General features: G+C 38.1%; 1 protein-coding gene and 1 non-coding gene across 6 annotated transcripts in view; both read right to left on the bottom strand.

The window, feature by feature from the left end:
- Positions 1 to 294: 294 nt before the first annotated feature.
- Positions 295 to 18642, bottom strand: part of HECW2 (HECT, C2 and WW domain containing E3 ubiquitin protein ligase 2) — a 382585-nt gene continuing 364237 nt past the window's right edge. For all 5 annotated transcript variants that reach the window (XM_032278791.1, XM_032278792.1, XM_032278790.1 and 2 more), the window contains 3 exons: positions 18149 to 18234; positions 17019 to 17131; positions 295 to 2434 (listed from right to left, as the gene is read on the bottom strand). In XM_032278791.1, coding sequence (XP_032134682.1) covers positions 2323 to 2434; positions 17019 to 17131; positions 18149 to 18234 — 311 coding nt within the window. In that variant the 3' untranslated portion in view covers positions 295 to 2322. The remainder of the gene's footprint in view (positions 2435 to 17018; positions 17132 to 18148; positions 18235 to 18642) is intronic.
- Positions 16371 to 16474, bottom strand: LOC116552066. Its single transcript, XR_004269191.1, has one exon. It is a non-coding gene; the product is annotated as a small nucleolar RNA U13 (small nucleolar RNA).

The following is an 18642-nucleotide window of genomic DNA, read 5'->3' as shown; positions in this document are numbered from 1 at the left end:
TTGGGAAAAAGTTGGATGCCTTAAAGAAATGTATTTGTTAGAAATAATTAAGGAGATACATTTTATTTCAAATCTCTTTTACCTAATAATATGAAATAGCATAACTAAGTGTCTCAAACCAAAATGAATGCTAACATGATCTTTGAATGTATTGAAGATTGAAAAGATGCAACCTTTATCTGCTGCTTAGAGAATGCCAGCTCTGAAACATCTTATATACCATCAAACTTGTGACTTTAAAAAAAGTGTGTTATACTGCTTTTCCTTATAATGAAAAGAATACAAACAAGTAAAAACAGTTTGCAAAATTAAATATATACTTGTATTCATGATCAATAAGTACAAACTAACATTTCCAGGCAAAATTTTTTCTTTTTTTCTCTTCTAATTATAGTATACAGATAGCTCTTCCTTTCTTATTTCCAGATTTCTATAACCTTTTTTCAGAACATTTCCCCACACTGCAGTACAAGCCTTTAGTGCAGGAATGTAACATAAGTGGTATTCCTCTTGAGGGTCCCAATAATAAACATAGCTTAACTCACAGGAGAGCAATCAGTTCTTACAAAACACCTATGAAAACTATGCATATGACCTCTATAAAATGTAAGATTGCCAACATCCCATAAATAGGAATTCCATGGCTGCTTATAAATATAGATCTCAAAGAAATGTTTGGGCAATGTCTGTAAACCCATAGGCTGGCAAACCATATGTTAATCCAATGCTTTTATTACCCCCAATTTTACTTCACTCTATTGAAAATCTGATTAGTCAAGAAATAAACAGATGTGGAGTAACCCCAAAAGCAATTAAAATGAAGGACACCTTCCCATAAAATTAGCAGAAGTAAGACTAGTGATGTCATGCAGTTTTGGAGATACCATAGAAAAATTGTTTCTTAATATTAATAAGAAAATTATACATCAGTGAAAATGCAGGCTTAGAAATATAGTTCTGAGTTTTAATTTGTGATGTCTTCACTGATGAGGGAAAATGGAATTCTTATTACTGATCTCTTCAGTGTTGCTGATGGCTCCTTAACTGAGCTTAGTGTTTAATGATGCTGTACAAATAAAAAGCAGTGGGGGAAATACGAAATATCTGTATTAAATGCCATCCTGTAAAGTATTCGATGGATGGAAGAGAGTCTAATGCATTTTAAATAAATGCATATCATACTATCACATAAAGTGAATCTTAAAAAATTATTACTTAGATGCACAGTCCTTGTAGTGGTAGACACGGCACTGTGAAGGAAGTTTGATTTAGAAGCTATTTTCTATTACACTTCTCAAGTGATGGAGTTGCTGTTAGTCATATTGTAATGTCCCTTCAACTTTGGTACATTCAGTGCAAAATATTTGGGGGAATTTTTTTTACCTTTATAAAAATAAAAGGCCCTTTTGTTTCCTTGAGAGTGCTTAAAAGGATACATATTAGCATGATGCCCGAGTATGCATGAAACATGAAAATGGAACGAGTGATGCATACAGTATGATAGGTAGGTTCTTATATACATCCTAAAGAACATAAACAGAATGAACCTACAAAAAAATAAACAGAACTCACTGTGTACTTTTTCCTGATATGCTGTGATTAACTGCTAGTTATTTTAAAATTGCTTTCATGCATTATAAAGCATAAAATCTGTCATTAGTAATTCATTGAATAATGGTTTGTCTTTAGCCATAATTACACACATACCACTTGCATATACATTGTCAAAGACCATCTTATTGCAGATCTGTAAAGTTACCTCATATTAACTTGGTTTCGTTTTCACTCATGTCCCATGAAAACAGAAACCTATGGTGCACACCATGCAGGCACTCATAAGCAAGAAATGAATATTCTGTTATAACTTAGGGCTTAAATGAATGTACTTTCAGGAAATATATTTACTTTTATTATATTATTTAACTTGCACTAATTTGGAGATTGGGCCAAGTGCTGCCAGTTTGGCTTGAACCACGTTTGAAAGTTTCTAGATTCTCCTGAGTCCCTAAAAATTACCGTGGAGCTGATCACGTACGGGTTCACCTTTGTCTTGGAACATAACAAATGGAAAAAGTTTGGCAGTCAAGAACTGTTGATTGAAAGACGGTTGGGTTGTTCCCTGGGCATCAAGCTCACCCAAATCCTTCCAAGAGGACTCATCTCCAGTCCTCAAATGTGACAGAGCACTTGTTCCTGGAAAATAACAGCACGCAGCTTTATCCTAAAGAAAGCAACCACTTGAAACTTCCAATGTTCAGTCATTCTTCTAGAAGGCAGCTTCTGAAACTGCCTATCCACAGAGATGGGAATTCTGCTTCCAGGTCACTCAAGTCCAAAAGTACTGGTCTCTTCAACTGCTGTCAACAGTTTTTCATAAAGCATGGAAAAGGATGGGTAGGGGGGCAGATCCAGACGGTTAAAACACGTATGTGCTCTGAAAACACAAGAAACAGCATGTAGTTTAGAACAGATCAAGTGAAATGAGAGAGAGAGAGAGAGAGTGTGTGTGTGTATGATTGTCTTTCACATTCAAATTTATTTGTTGCCAATTTTTACACTCCTTTTGAAAAATCTTTGAAAACATTTTGACCTTAAGAATTAAGAACTGAATTTCTCTTAAAAAAAAAAAGGATATTTTAAAAAATATTTTCTTTACATTTCAGCACCATTTAAAAGCTATATTACATAAGAATGACCATTTATTGAGTGGTCTAAGGGTTACAAAGACAAGTTTGGTATTTTTTTTTTTTTTTGATGCTAGACTTTTTTTTTTTTTTTTTTTTCAAATACATGGATATAAGGCCTTGCAAAGTAGTTCATTTTGAGTTGAAATATGCCTGGCTGGGTCAGGAGTGGTGGCTCACATCTATAATCCCAGCACTTTGGGAGGCTGAGGCAGGTGGATCATGAGGTCAGGAGATCAAGACCATCCTGGCCAACATGGTGAAACCCCATCTCTACTAAAGATACAAAAAAAAATTAGCTGGGCGTGGTGGTGCACGCCTGTAGTGGGACTCCAGCTACTCAAGAGGCAGAGGCAGGAGAATGGCTTGACCCCAGGAGGTGGAGATTGCAGTGAGCCGAGATCCCACTACTGCACTACAGCCTGGGTGACAGTGCGAGATTCCATCTCAAAATAAAAAAAAAAAAAAGAAAGAAATATGCCTGGCTGTCTCTTCAATACTCTGCAGTTCTGCATTTTTTCATTTTCTTGGACAGGGAAGAGCAGCCAGTGTCTCTGAGGGCCCGCCTCATAGCTTAGAGTCTTGGGAAATTCCCTGGCTGGACTTTTCTGTCAGTAGACCATTGTTACTTCTTTGAATTTTGTGCTAAAATTTGCTTTCTGCCAATTCACAATAACAACAACAACAAAAAAACAATTTAAATCATTACATTGTGTATTCTTTTTTAGCAATATCTCTTTTGCCAAGATAGGAAAAAAATATGTTTTCCTGTTATTTGCACCTGAATCACAATAAAAAATAGACAGTCTCCAAATAGTACATCTTATCAGGAAGCAAATCTGCACTTTTGACATGAAATAGGAAGCATTCTATTCTGAATGTACAACAGCTTGTTTGTAGGACCTACATAACTTTGACTTTAAAAAATGCTCCTGAATTAATATGAAACTTTAGGAACTATGATTATTAACAATCTGTTTCTACAAAGTCACATTTACATTTTAATTCTGATAAATCCCTTTTCCTTATGAAATAAATATAATTAATATTCCTGGATTCAATGTAATGGAAGCCCAGAGATTTGCAGTTAGAGAGACTTGGATTTGAATTCTAACTCTACCAACAAGCGATTCGAAGTGAGTTATTAAAACTCTGAGCCTCTGTTTCTCACCTTTGAAAGGATGGTTATATAACTTGTCTCAGAAGGATGTGAGGATTAAGTGAAATAACAGAAACATGCTTAATAGAATGACTGCCTCATAGTGTTTGACCAATTAATAATAGATGTATTGTTAGCTACATTTCATTACTATCAACAAGATTGACTCTAATTGCCTTCAGTAAATTGTCACAAATAGTAATGACCCATGACAACGATGAGATAATAAAGGGATAATAAAGCAGGTGTGTGGCCACATGGCTTTTTAGAAACAGGAATGTGAAGGGGATCTGCTATACTGTAAGAATACAGGTTGGGTATTCCTCATCCCAAATGCTTGGCACCAGAAGTGCTTTGGATTTCAGATTTCTTTGGAATTTGGAATATTTGCATATGTATAATGAGGTATCTTGGGGACTAGGACCCAAGTCTAAACATGAAATTCATTTGTGTTTCATATACACCTTGTATACACAGACTAAAGGTAATTTTATACAATATTTACATAATTTGGTTCATGAAGCAGTTTGACTGTGTTTTTGACTGCACCCTGTCACATGAGGTCAGGTGGGAAATTTTCTACTTGTAGTATCATGTTGGCACTCAAAAGTTTTGGATTTTGGAGCATTTTTGGTTCAAAATTTTTGGACTAGGGATACTCAAACTATATCAGTTTTAGGGTATAGAGAGAGTACCAACTCACCTACTCCTAGTACTATAAACTCTGGGATATATTGGTGGAAATCATCTAATGAATCTTTGCAGGCAAACCAAACCCTTTTTTGATACAATAAGCATTTCAGAATTGTATTTGATATCCTTAGACTGGAACCCAAATTGGGCCATAAGAAAAGGTTTTACTTTAAAAAAAATTAAACTTGTAAACTAAAATAGAGTACTAGGAGTGGTTTACAATCTATCTTCTGTGAAACACCGGAATAAAATTATTAAATAAACATTTATCTCATCTCTGTTCCAGGGGTAGGGGAGGAAGAAGCAGAGAAGTGAAATATGTTTTGAATACAATTATATGCCAAACTTTGTATGTTACACAAATAACATTTATTATCCTATTAGACTAAAAGATGGTACCACAATACTATTTTAAAATTTTCACTTCTTTGGTTAGCATTAAAGGTTGAGCATCCTTCCCCTATGTCCTCTTGCGTTTTACATTTCCTGTTTTGTAATCTACATGTTCATCTGTTCATCTCTCTTGCCTGATTATCTTTTCAATATTTTTATGTGATAAAATATAAATAATATAACATTTGCCATTTTAACTATATTTAAATGCATAGTACCATGGCATTAATACACCTACATTATTCTGCAACCATCATCACTATCCATCTCCAGAACTCTTGCATCTTGCAAAACTGAAACTCTATATCCATTACACAGTAATTCCCATTTCCTCTCCCCCTGTCCCTGGAAACCACCATTCGACTTTGTGTCTCTATGAATGTCACTACTCTACATACCTCATATATGTAGAATCTTCAAATATTTGTCCTTTGTGACTGGCTTATTTCACTTAGCATGATATTTTTGAGGTTCATGTTGTAGCATGGGTTAGAATTTCCTTCCTTTTTAAGGCTGAATCATGTTCTATTGTATGTATGCACCACATTTTCTTTATCCATTCACCCATTGATGAACAGTAGTTTTTTTCCTCCCATCTGGCTATTATAAATAATGCTCCTATGAACATGAGTGTATAATTATCTGTTTAAGTCTCTTTTTTCAATTTTTTTGAGGGATACACACAGAAGTGCAACATCATATTGTTTTTCATAGTGGCTGCAACATTTTACACTTCCATCAACAGTGCACAAGAGTTCCAATTTCTCTACATGCTCACCAACACTTATTTCTTGTTTTTTTTTTTTTATTTTATTTTCATAATAGCTATCCTATTGGGTATGAAGTCCATTTATCTTTTAAAGCCTTAAGATTTCTTGTTGAAATCAAGAGAGATTCCCACCGTTGTTGGATTTGAAGAAGCAAGCTACCACGAATTCTACCACTGCAAGGAATGAATGCTGCAAACAACCCAAGGGAGATTGGAAGCAGATTCTTCCCTAGTTGGTCCTCCATATGAGAATGCAGCCCCACTGACACCTTGATTTCGGCCTTGTGAGACCTAGATAAGCTCTGCCTGGACTCCCGCCCCATGGAAACAGTGAGATAATAAATGTGTGTTGTTTTACCTACACTGCCAAATTTGTGGTGATTTGTTTTGCATCAGTAGAACTAGTAACAGATCTCGAGGTAGTGAAACAGTTCAAGAAAAGGTGGCAAAAGGGATGTTAACTGTGATACAGTAGAATAATCTATCAAGAGCAGGTGGTGAAGCAAAGCTAGAGGTAGTCAGCAGTTCTTCCATTCTCCCAGGTTTCTGAGTAGAGAAACAGGAACTTTGAATGTCTCTTTGCCATTTCTGTAGTATTTTTTGCAGGTACTCTAGTAGCTTATTCCATAAATCCACAAGCCTGAATACTCTTTTTAGTTCTCAACACAAAGGGAAGGACTAGACAACCTTTTTTGTTCCTCTTCAGTCATAACACATACTCACCATTACCAATCCATAATCTAAGGCTATTGCTGCTTCATAAATTACATCTGGTTACATAATATATGGTTACCATAACACAACTTTCCTCCTAATAAACTAAAAGCTCCTCTGAAAAATATTTCGTGATGATAGAGAAAGCTTATATTGTCGAGGGGGAAACTGTGTGGAAAGATTCAATGGTTTTTCCAAGGTCAAAGCTGAGTCAGTGGCCAGATCAAGACTAGGACCTCAATCCTGGGTCTCCTAGGGGAAGTCCAACATTAAACTGAAAGCAGGGAGATTAATGCTCACTGGCTTTATTCTTTTACTTTTGGAAGCCTGAGTATTAATTTTATCCTACCTCTGACTATGAACTATTAGTCCTCAACATCCTACCAGATCATCTACATTTTGAGGAAAAGGACTGGCAAAATAAATCTTGAGATATTTTTTAAATGAATAATTCAATCACAATATGCAGTAGCTCTGGGAAAAGTGGCTGAGATTGGGTCAATCCAGAAAACCCTGAAAAATACCAGGGGATTTTTAGGTGATCATACTATCTTGTTCAATCTCAGGCTTAACAGAAAGCAAATACTCAAAAGGATACTTTAGAGTGTATCAAAATCAATCCAGGAGCTTGTTTTACAATGGAAAATTTTGGTTGCACCCCTTGTGCTTTTAATTCAGAAGGTCTGGGGTGGCCCTGGGGGACTGTGCATTTTAATAAACATGCCAAGTGAGTTTGATGCAGGTGGTCTCCACTGCTGGAGAGACATCAAGTGGATTAGCAATATGATAGCTACATTGGATATTTGCACCAGTGTTTTATGTGCTTGCAAAAATTTCAAAACTCCTTATAAACAAGACAGCATTGCTAATAAGGAAATTGAGGAATAGTGTGGTTAAATAAATTGCCCAATATTTACCTTCAACTTACTGTATGAGTCAAGACCAGAAAAAAAAAAAAACAAAAAAAGGCCAGCAACACATAATCCTCTAAGGCTTTTCACACCCCCACTCCTACCCCATTCCATGTCCTAAGAAAACTCTAGCAGAAAATAACAGGAGGGCCCTTGGACTGTGTTGATATTGGCAGCAAAAGTGCATCCAGCTATCCAGTCTCAATAAAAGAACATTTTTCAAATCTTTCAAAGCCAGCCACACTAACGCTATAATGGGTTTACCTCATTTTAATCTATGCGGCCAGAACCACTCAAGGAGAGCAGGTCTGAACCCATCTTTGGGAAATCATGCTGGCATCAATATTAAGAAGATTTAAAAATTCTCCAGACATCTGGTCTGACTTAATAGATCTCTTGGTGCTTTCTGGATTCTTCAAAAATGCTAATCGGGAGGTCACATGCTTACCCTTTCTTTTTCCCTACAGATAGACAAGTCAATTAGACAAATCCAGTGAGCCAAAAGTATCAATTTCATTTGCATTTCCATAGATTGGTTCGTTGATTAATGTATTTCTCTCTGTGTGTGTGAATGTAGTTAATTTTCCAATTTGCATTATATTTCATTTATTCCTTCACTCCCACTGAATGAATACTTACTAAGCACATACTCCACGCCAGGCATTCAGCTGTCCCCTGAGAGATGAGGATGAAAAGTCTGGTTTCTGTCCTCAAGGAGTTTGCACTGTGGCAACAAAATGTATAGGCAAATAGACCCTCTAAAATTTGTGTGGCCTGTGCCTGTGCTCTGGGGCAAGCAGGAACTGAAATCCGGCCTTCCTGTGGCTCTGCTCGCCAAACCGTGAGCCTTAGCTGTGGGCTGCATTTCTCCAGAAGCCTAGGAGACACCTTTGTTTCCTAAGTCCCAAAGATGGGCTATTAATGGCCCTGTATACAAACAATTAATACAATGAGTTACAAGTCTGCTCAGCAGAGCCAAGGAAGGTTCATAGAGGACACTACTTGTGCTAAGGCTTGAAAGATCTGTAGGTGTGCAGGGTTTTTCTGAATCAACAACAAGGAGAAGGATGTTCCCAGCAGATGGCCTGGAAGCATGAGAAAGCATTGCATCATCAGGAAACCTGAGAGGCACAAGTGCCTAAGGGACAGGAGCCAAGGCTGGACCTGAGGCCAGATGGGGAGGCAGGGTCACATCAGGAAGCCATGTGTGTTAGTGCAAAGACTTTTTCTAGTTATTTCATTGATGAAAGGGAGAAGAGTGGATTGGCAGAGGTATCTTTAAGTAAGGCAGGGAATATAGGAAATGGGTAGGGGGACAGAGGGTGAATTCAAGGGCTTGAAATCATCATGAGAAATCCAAAGTTACCAATCAAACAGAGTGATAGAATTCCATGAAAGGAATCCAGTTATAATAGTTTTGTTAGCCTGGGTAGCTTTATTAACACAACTAATGGTATAACTTGTTAGGATTTTTAAAGTATTCATAATTCATCTAATATCCTCATGAATACCTTCTTAGGCCATAAGGTTAGAGCAGGAATTCCTGTTAAGACTAGGACACAAATATCTGTGTAACTTATGGCAGGACAGCACAATACCCTGACCTTCACCAGGTGTTCGGTAAAGGTGAATTCATGGAAAGAAATTCTATGGTACTTGCTACCCCAACTACTCGTTTGTCAAATGCCATCTGAGGACTAATGATGTTGGTTATCTGTTCATGTAAGTATCCACTGCTTCTCTCCCTGTGTTTTAAGGTCAATGTATATCTCCCACAAGGTTCAGCATTTAGTAAAGGCATGATGAGTGTCTATAGCCTGGCGAGGGGAATTATTCTCTAATTAAATGGACTTATTCCAAAGTCTCATTAGGCCACTTTGGTTAAAGTGCACTTGGATCTGTAAATTCCACAAAGTGGAATGTTCCTAGAGTGAGAATTCCTGTATCTGGGGTAACTAGCAGAAGAAACTCTTCAAACTATGCATCCTGAGCAGGTACCTTCTTTACCTGTTAATGCCTCTGGGGAAAGATGAAGAGTACATACTTTTCAAATGTAAGAATTTAAGCTCAATAGAACAAAGTTCAGTAAGGGCAGTTCCAGGAATGGAAACTCTTGTAAGTCCAAACAAAATATAAATACACTGGGTGAATGTGGCACATTTCTCATACACCTAAAGACTGTAAAGTATCCAGCCAGCCCTGAAGGCTAGATATTAGGAAGAATAGTAATAATGGCTAAATTTATTGAATGATGTGTTAGGCCTTATTCTAAGCACTTTGCACATGTTATCCAATTTAATCTTCAAAACAATTTTGTAATGTAAATGCTAATTTCTGTCCCAACTTTTCAGATATGGATATACAGAGATATGAAAGTTTGGATTATGATTTTGGAATTTCTTGTCTGGAGTGGTCCAAAGTTATCCCTCACAAATTCAATAAAGATAATATTTATGGAGTACATGTGCTGGGTGCTGGGCTCAGTGCCAGGGGCAAAGCCATGTTTAATTCAGATAAGGTCCTTGTTTTCACAGGGTTATATTCCAGAGGAGAACAGATAATCAATAACTGAACGTGATGACTGAATTGGGTTAAGTCTGGAGAAGGAGGTAAGGGGTGACAGAGTGACAGGTACACTAGGGACAGAAGCCTGGTGGGCCTTTCTCAGGAGATTGCCTCTAACCTGAGTCCTGGGGACAAGAAAGAGCCAGCCACATGAAGGACCAGCAGAAAAGTGTTCTAGGCAGCAAGTCCCTGAGCCTTGAAACATAATTGAGTTTGGCATGTTTAAGGCATGGCCAGAAGGAGGCTGGTGGCTGTCATGAGTAGGGGGAGAGAGTATGTATTGAGGTTGCAAGGGGAAGCAGACCAGGGCTCCTCAGGAAGTCCTTGGGAAGGAGTCTGGATTTTATTCTAAGCCACTGGAGGGTGTAGGCAAGGGAAGGAGGTGACCTTGAGATGTTTGCAGATCCCAATGGTTGTTGAGTGTAGAATGAATGAATGGCAGGGTGTAGGAGAAGGAGGGCATTTAGCCAGCAGTCTGCTGCAGTAGTCCAGGTGGGGATGGCGGATGGTGTCATGGACTAGGCTGGTGGAAAGAAATGAGCCCAAACTGGTTTTTGCTCTTGAGGCAAAGGGAAAGGGGGTAAGTATTCTTTAACCGTTGCAATGTCTTTTACTCACAAATAGACACTTTAAAATCTGACTTGTGAAACAGCTTTCAAGGACCTTTAGTGGGCTTGACTTGGACTATCCTGTCCTCTGTTGTCAGCAGTAACAATGCTGATGGAATGCAAGTTTGAATGATTATCTCATTCCATTAAAGTCATAAATTCTTTCAATAGCTTGACTTTTACATTAATTACAGAAGAGTCCCTTTTTAAATACAATCTGTTTTCATGATAAATTTACCCACCTCTCAAAGTAAAGACCAATCCAAAAGGTATATCACATTTAAGAATCTTTTTTTTTTTTTTTTTAAGTAGAGACAGCTTTTCACTATGTTGTTCAGGCTGGTCTTGAACTCCTGATCTCAGGCAATCCACCTGCCTCAGCCTCCCAGAGTGCTGGGATTACAGGCATGAGCCACCGCGCCTGGCTAACATTTAAGGATCTTTAATATGGTGATGTGATGATGCATTAACTCTGGCATGTGTTTGTTAGTACATGCAGATTCAATGGCAGAATAAAGTGAAAATTTACAATATAGTTATATAGAACTGAGTGGGAGGGCAGAAGGGAAAGGAGTTGAAGAGGATCTTGGATCAGAGGTTAAACTACAGAACAGACCACTGTGTGAGAATCTTCTGTCAATTCTCTCCCACACCAGAAGCCATCTCAGCTGATCAGCAGGCAGCAGGGAATTAGGGAGACCACAGAGGGACATCCCAAGGCAAAGACAGAAAAGAGATGGCCCCAAAGGGTCCTTCCAGTGCTCATCTCTTGTTCTGATGGTTTTTCTTTTAATTAAGGAAAGTGACATTCTATTTCAGGACTTGGTTATTTTCCTATATACTGACTGATGATTCACTTTGACAGTAGACCATGCTCTCTATAATAGAGGAGGGAAAATTGAATTATTGATGACATTTAACGACATGGAAAGATGTTCTGTGTGATAAACAGAATGTTGTTTTAAAATATGTGTGTGTATATGTGTATGTGTATCTGAAGAAATGAGTGAAACCACATACTCTAACATGTTAACAGAGCTTATCTTCGTAGTTGACTCTTTTTTCTTCAGAGATGGGATCTCTATGTTGCCCAGGTTGGACTCAAATTCCCATGCTCAAGCCTCGGCCTTGTACCTGGGACTACAAGTATGTACCACCATGCCCAGCTAGTAGTGGACTTTGGATTGATACATATGTAGGTATTCTACTATATGTTTAATATATACATATATTTCTTACCAATGTTTTTGAAAATTTTTCTTTCTATAATTTTTTTTTTTTTTTTGAGATGGAGTCTTGCTCCGCTGCCCAGGCTGGAGTGCAGTGGCGCGATCTCAGCTGACTGCAACCTCTGCAATTCTCCTGCCTCAGCCTCCCGGGCAGCTGGGATAACAGGTGCACACCATCATGCCTGGCTAATTTTTGTATTTTTTAGTAGAGATGGAGTTTCACCATATTGGCTAGGGGAGTCTCAAACTCCCGACCTTAAGTGATCTTCCTGCCTTAGCCTCCCAAAATGCTGGGATTACAGGTGTAAGCTACCGTGCCCTACCAAAAAGCAGAATTTGAAAAAAAAAAAAAAAGTTGTCATGTCTTTTAAAAATAATTTTATCTTTTAAAGTTCTATTCCATTAGATTAACTGTCTCCATAAAACATCTATTTCATAACTAACTCTTACATTTTATTTCTTAATTTCAGTTAGCTTTCATTCATAATAATCTCCAGACACAGCCATTTTCAAAAATTAATGATTTTCCCTTTGGCAAAAACCAACATACCCCCATGGCAATTGCAGCTCTCAAGTCCTCTGTCCCATCACCCAACTTGGCAAGAGCCTTGGGGATGAACACAGAAACTCATACCATGGCGGGAGAGAGGACCACTCTGCAGTTTCCAGGCTGGCATCTTAGCAGCCCATTTTTTGGACTGTTTGAGAGCAACTGCCATAAAGTGAATTTATTCTCTTTTCATAAAGTCCATCAGAACACCAGGGGTATGAAGTCTTCCACAGAAATGCAAAATACAGAGCTAACCACCAACCGCGAAGCAGAGGAAGTGCAGTCATGTGCTCAGGAATCTCCATGGAGACATCCTTCTGTCTATATCATCATTTATCATCTGGGTCTCTAGTCATTTTATAACCACAAGGATAAAAAGAGCCATGGATTCAACTTGCACTGGCTTCAGAGACAATCATATATACTTTTATATACTCCTTGGCTCACACTGTGAGCAGCACTATCCACTGCTACTGCAAAGTGAGAGTAGGAAATCTGAGAAAAGAATGAGACTCACATTTGCCTGCTTGAAAATTGAAAGGCCCTTCAACATCCTTGTCTAGAAAGACTTAAGATTTTCTCCCTCATCACTCTGGTTGCCGGGACTGCCCTCATCCTTTACAGCCCCTCCGACTCCCAGGGTAGAAACTCCCATGCCCAACACAAGATGATGCCAGATTTCAGATTTCTTAGAGGATTCTTTTTTTTTTTTTTTGGAGATGAAGTCTTGCTCTGTTGCCCAGGCTGGACTGCAGTGTCATGATCTCAGCTCTCTGTTGCAATGTCTGCCTCCTGTGTTCAAGCGATTTTCCTGTCTCCTGAGTAGCTGGGACTACAGGCATGTGCCACCATGCCTGGGTAATTTTTGTATTTTCAGTAGAGACAGGATTTCACTATGTTAGCCAGGCTGGTCTCAAACTCCTGATCTCAGCAATCCACCTGCTTTGGCCTCCCAAAGTTCTGGGATTACAGGCATGAATCGCGTAATTTTTTAAGTAAGAAGGACATCTATCCATTTTTTTCCCAGTGTGTACAATGTAACATTTTTAATTTTAAGTTCAGGGGTACATGTGCAAGTTTGTTATATAAGTAAACTTGTGTGATGGGGGTTTGTTTTACAGATTATATTATCACTCAGGTATTAAGCCTAGTACCCATTAGTTACTTTTACTGGTCCTCTCCATTCTCCAACTCTTCACCCTCCATTAGGCCCCAGTGAGTGTTATTCCCCCTCTATGTGTCCTTGTGTTCTCATCATTTAACTCCCACTTTTAAGTGAGAACATAGAGTATTTGGTTTTCTGTTCCTATGTCAGTTTGCTAAGGATAATGGCCTCCAGCTTAATCCATATTCCTGCAAAGGACATGTTCTCATTCTTTTTTATGGTTGCATGGGATTCCATGGTGTATATATACCATATTTTCTTTATCCTGTCTACCATTAATGGACATTTAGGTTGATTCTATGTCCTTCCTATTATGAATAGTGCTGCAATAAAGATGCACGTGCATGTGTCTTATAATAGAATGGTTTATATTCCCTTGGGTATATACCCAGTAATTAGATTGCTGGGTCAAATGGTATTTCTGTTGTTAGGTCTTTGAGGAATTGCCACACTGTCTTCCACACTGGTGGAAATAATTTACACTGCCACCAATAGTGTGTAAGCATTCATTTTTCTCTGCAACCTTACCAGCATCTGTTATTTTTTGTGCAATGTCACAATTTAAAGGTTAAACATCATTTCATCCATAGGAAAAAGAAATACAATGGGGCTGACTAGCCTGAGACAGACCAGCTCTTCAGTTGTGCAACTTGTACCTATCAACAAATAGCAGAAAAATGACTTCAGTGTATCTGTTCTGATGGTAGGAGAAATGGACTCGATAATATAAAGGAATCTCTTAAGACCAGAACTAATTTTACAGATCTTTTTTTAAACCTAAGTAATACCACACATTTCATTAAGGGTGATGACAATGTTGTCAGTGAAGAAGTTGCTTCTCATATAACTATATTTTCATGCAGTGAAGTTCTTTTCATTTTTTTCCCCTCCAAATGTGATTTTTTTCTTTGCGAAGCCAATGTTAACAGTTAAATTAAACTAATAGTTGAGTACAATGGCTTACTAAAGACTCAGGATAAAAAGTTTAAAAAGAACAAAGTAAACACAGTATTCCTAAGACTTTCATATCCATTATCTTACAATTGTCAAAAATACTCTGAACATTGTTACTCCTACCTTAGAGGGATGGATTTAGGGTCTTGCCTAGGATGATGTAACTATTGTGTCACAGGGCTTAGATCTGTGCTCATGTGTGTTACCTAGGTTACATAAGGTGGTTGCAACTCTAAAGCAGAAAAGCCAAGTAACTCTTTATCCGCACCAGACCCCAAAAGATGGCACTTGTTACAGAGAGGGTGTGAAAAGAGGCTGCTTTCTCAATGTGCCTCAGACCATCTTTATTTGTGCTGTTTTATAACCTGGGTAAAACTAGGAATGTAGAAGCAACCTTAGGTCATAGTGAAGAGAGGAAGAAAGCACAGTGCCAGTTACCCAACTGTGCGTATGCAACAATAATGAAGAACACCACCATTTACAATGAGTTAGCACATGAACTTCCTGGAGCTCCGGGGAAGTAGAAATGCAAATCCAGCCTGACCCTCAAGATTTTTCAGCAACTCTTCGGTGTTACTTCTTACTCAACCCAACCTAATATATCACCTCCTCCTGGCCTGTTACGTATGAGAAAACCAAGGCTCAAAGATGAATTGATCTTCAAGGTCCTAAAGTTAGCTGGCGGCAGAGGTGGGACTAGAACCTAGGTCTTCTAACTCTTACCCCTGTCCTCTATCCAATATGCAAATCTCCCGCCCGATATGAATTACAAATGATGGTGACAGAAATCACAATGGCAGCTATCACTGACTAAATGCTTACTCATGGTGAGAGACAGTATTAAGTGTTTTTCATAAATGATTTCAGATAATCCTCAGACTTTCAAAATCACAAGGTAGATGAGGAAACAGAGACTCAGAAAGATCATGCAACTTCACCAAGACCCCACTGCAAGTAAGTAACATAGGTGGCATTGAGCCCAGGTCTCTCTGAAGGTAAAGCTCCAGCTCTATATCAAATTACCTGTCTCTGCCCACCGGGTTTGGTGAAAATTACAGTGATTAAATATGAACAGTTGACATAACTGCTTATTGTTACACTTTACTCCATATACTTTAATGGCTTGACAGAAATAGATTTTAACAAAAAGGTGACCATTAATCTGCCCTTTTCTTCTTCAGTGCAAATTCTTAAAGAGTTTCTCAGTAGAGTAAAAAGCCTCATTCAGATAGTCTAAATCTGCTAATTTATGTGCTGAAGGGGAGAAAACTCATTATCCAAGCATAAATAAAATGAACTAGTTCTTCAAATAATGAAATCACAGTCTCCCAGATTTGGAAATCAAATGTGCCAAGTAATACTTAGGTGTCTGGATGCAGTGCCTATTCATAGGCTGCGATGGAGGCTCAGGCAAGCCCTTGAGGGGGTCATTATTTATCGTTCTCTCCATTTGCATTTTCAGCACCCACTTTTCTTATCTGTTGATGCTGACAATACAGTTCTTAAGAACTGGCATCTTTCAGTTGCTAATTCGAAGAAAACCTTGATAACAGATGGCTCAGTTGCTTGTACTTAAAGAAACAGATGACATCTGGGATACTTAATATCACTTGCGTACCTAATATCACCTTGTATAATATCACAAATATCACCTAATATCACCAAGAAAACAGTTCTCAAAGTCATCTATACTTCAACTTAGGCTAACATCTTGGGGTACCTAGCATCATTTAATCTCTCTAGAGTACAGTTGTATTATTAGTAAAGTTAAAGGCAATTTCATGTCCTTTTTACCTTAAAAATGCTACAGTATTACTACTAATTGGATAAAAGAATTCTAAAACAAATTTTCCTTCGTTCCTTTTTTGTTCATCTGCTCTTTTTTCCGTTGCTCCAGCTCCAGTTTTCTCCATTCAATCTCAAACACTTTTTGTCTTTACAAATACTACCTTACTAGTCCTTGCTTTTCTTTGTCATGTCAGATGGGTAATGTGCAGATGTCATAATAAGGTTTGAGGTGGCAGCATCTCACATATTCGCATGAACACCCAATTATCACACTTATGAACTGCAAAAGGGTCAGTTCTTTTGCTTTTATTAGCAGCAACGGCAAAGCATTTTGTTCTACCTTAAGAAAATATGTGATCTTACTATGAATGAGAATGCAATGCAGAGAACATGGAATTAAGACATGTATGATACAGGCTACAGAGATCTAGAGCACATCCACATTATTTAATGTTCTTTAGAAACTACAACGATAATTTTTAATGAAGGGATTCTAAATAGTTATAAAGTTAAAACCCAAGCTTCTGGAAACACCGAGAGTAGAGCCACATCATAAGCCACAAGCATGATAACCAATGTGGCTTTACTGATGCTAACAAATGCTTTGCTTTTGTTGCGTTTTGTATTTTAAGATATGGATGCATGTATTTTAAGTGTGACCAGAGAGATCTTTTTTTCCCTTTCATTTAGAAAGGTTATCAGGGGGAATTTCATTCTAAAAGCTTTTTCCACTCTCCCAAACCTTTAGCATAAAAGCAGTAATTAATCAATATATACACAAACGAATGTCTCCCCCAAACATTGTGACAGTAAAGAAATGTTATTTTATATTTTACCTGGGAAGAGCAGTGATTTTCCCCCATTTCTCCACACAGAATCTTCTTGGGCCGTTACTCCCTCGGAGAGAAGCAAATCCTTCGTAGGGAATACTGGATGTGCCTGTAACAAACTGTCAAGCCAAGAAAACAAAAGGAGAAGGTGAAGCCAGAGACCAACAGCCATTAAAGGCATCACGTCATTCACGGGCAGAACTCCTGAAGAAGAGTAGGCAGGAGAGTTCTGAAGACAAAACTTCATAGGCGTGGAATAACCACAACACAATTCTGACACAGAGCCAGAAGAGAATACTAAGAAAGGGCTGTGCACAGTAAAGGGAAAGCGGGTATGGAGGGTTTGTAGAAAAGAAAGCGCCTGATGCAGCTGACCCGCTCAGAAGTTCAAACCAGGCACATTTCCCACTATAGATGAATAAAGAGTCTCCGTTAATATCAATTAACCTGAGTCTACTTAGCATCAGTCCCTGATCAATGTCAGACGAATTTAAAAAAGAGAATGTCTGGGCCTGCAATTTTGAGGCCCAGGCCCTTAACCCAAAGAAGCTAAGATCCAGAGTTCTTATAAGGCTCTGCCTGAGCATCCAGAGGCTTCCTCATGTCTGGTATTTCTTTAGCTGCAACCAACCAGCGATTGTCCTACATGACCGTAAACACCACAAATAAAAAAAAAGTTTGTTTTCTCAGTGTTCTTGAATGTCACTGTTTTCTCAAATTTGTGGAAAGTTAGATGAAAGAGAAGAAAGGACTGTTTATCAACTAACTGCATCCCTTTTTAAAGGATTGAAGATCATTTCTTTCTGCTGCTAGGGATGCTGGCCTGCACTTTGGGTATGCTGGGTGCCTCTTGCTGAAGGGACAAAACTGTCCTGAAGGCAGATGCTGTTACTGGGATTCTTGGTCTGGACTTGACACTTCTCTACAATTCTGATGAAATGCCTTAACTTGGCTGGGGATGTTCTGAATAGCCATGGAGTCACATAACCATGCAATTAGGAGTCTAGAAATGGTGTATCCTACATTTCCAGATACACATGGTATGTATTTATGGAGAATAATTAGCAGTTATTAAAAGCATACTTTCCAACAATAATCATATTTATATATTTAAAAGATTAAAAATGGCATCTTACCTGTAACAACCTTAGTCGTTGTTCATTGTTGAATCTTTCCACTGCAGCCCAGAACCACCGAATTACAATATGATTGTCATGGTATCCTACCAAACCAATAATAAAAGCCCGTGTTACTTTGACTCTTCTATATTAAGCCACCAAGATACGTGACACAAAAGAGTTCCCAGACATAAATCATCCTCTTGGATTCTTTAAAAGTTGTCTATAACTTTAAGACTAAGGAATAACACGGTATATATGATCATATGAGTGTCAAAAGTTAGACAAAAACAATGCTAAGTGAAATCAAGAGGCCTCTGTTTTCATTTAGTGGTCACTAAATGAAACTAGTAAAGAGAAGAACAACAAATGAGTTATTTTAACCATAGCATTTCTGTAAAATATCACAGTTGTTACTGGAAATACTTAACTCTTTCAGTCATTCACATGAGAAATAATTTTCAAATGCCTCTATGCCAACAACTGTTGGGAGAATAATGGCAAAGAAAACC

This window comes from Sapajus apella, unplaced genomic scaffold, assembly GCF_009761245.1.
Source record: "Sapajus apella isolate SASKATOON/1434 unplaced genomic scaffold, GSC_monkey_1.0 scaffold10, whole genome shotgun sequence".
Taxonomy (NCBI): Eukaryota; Metazoa; Chordata; class Mammalia; order Primates; family Cebidae; genus Sapajus; species Sapajus apella.
This window is presented reverse-complemented; position numbering and strand designations above follow the sequence as displayed.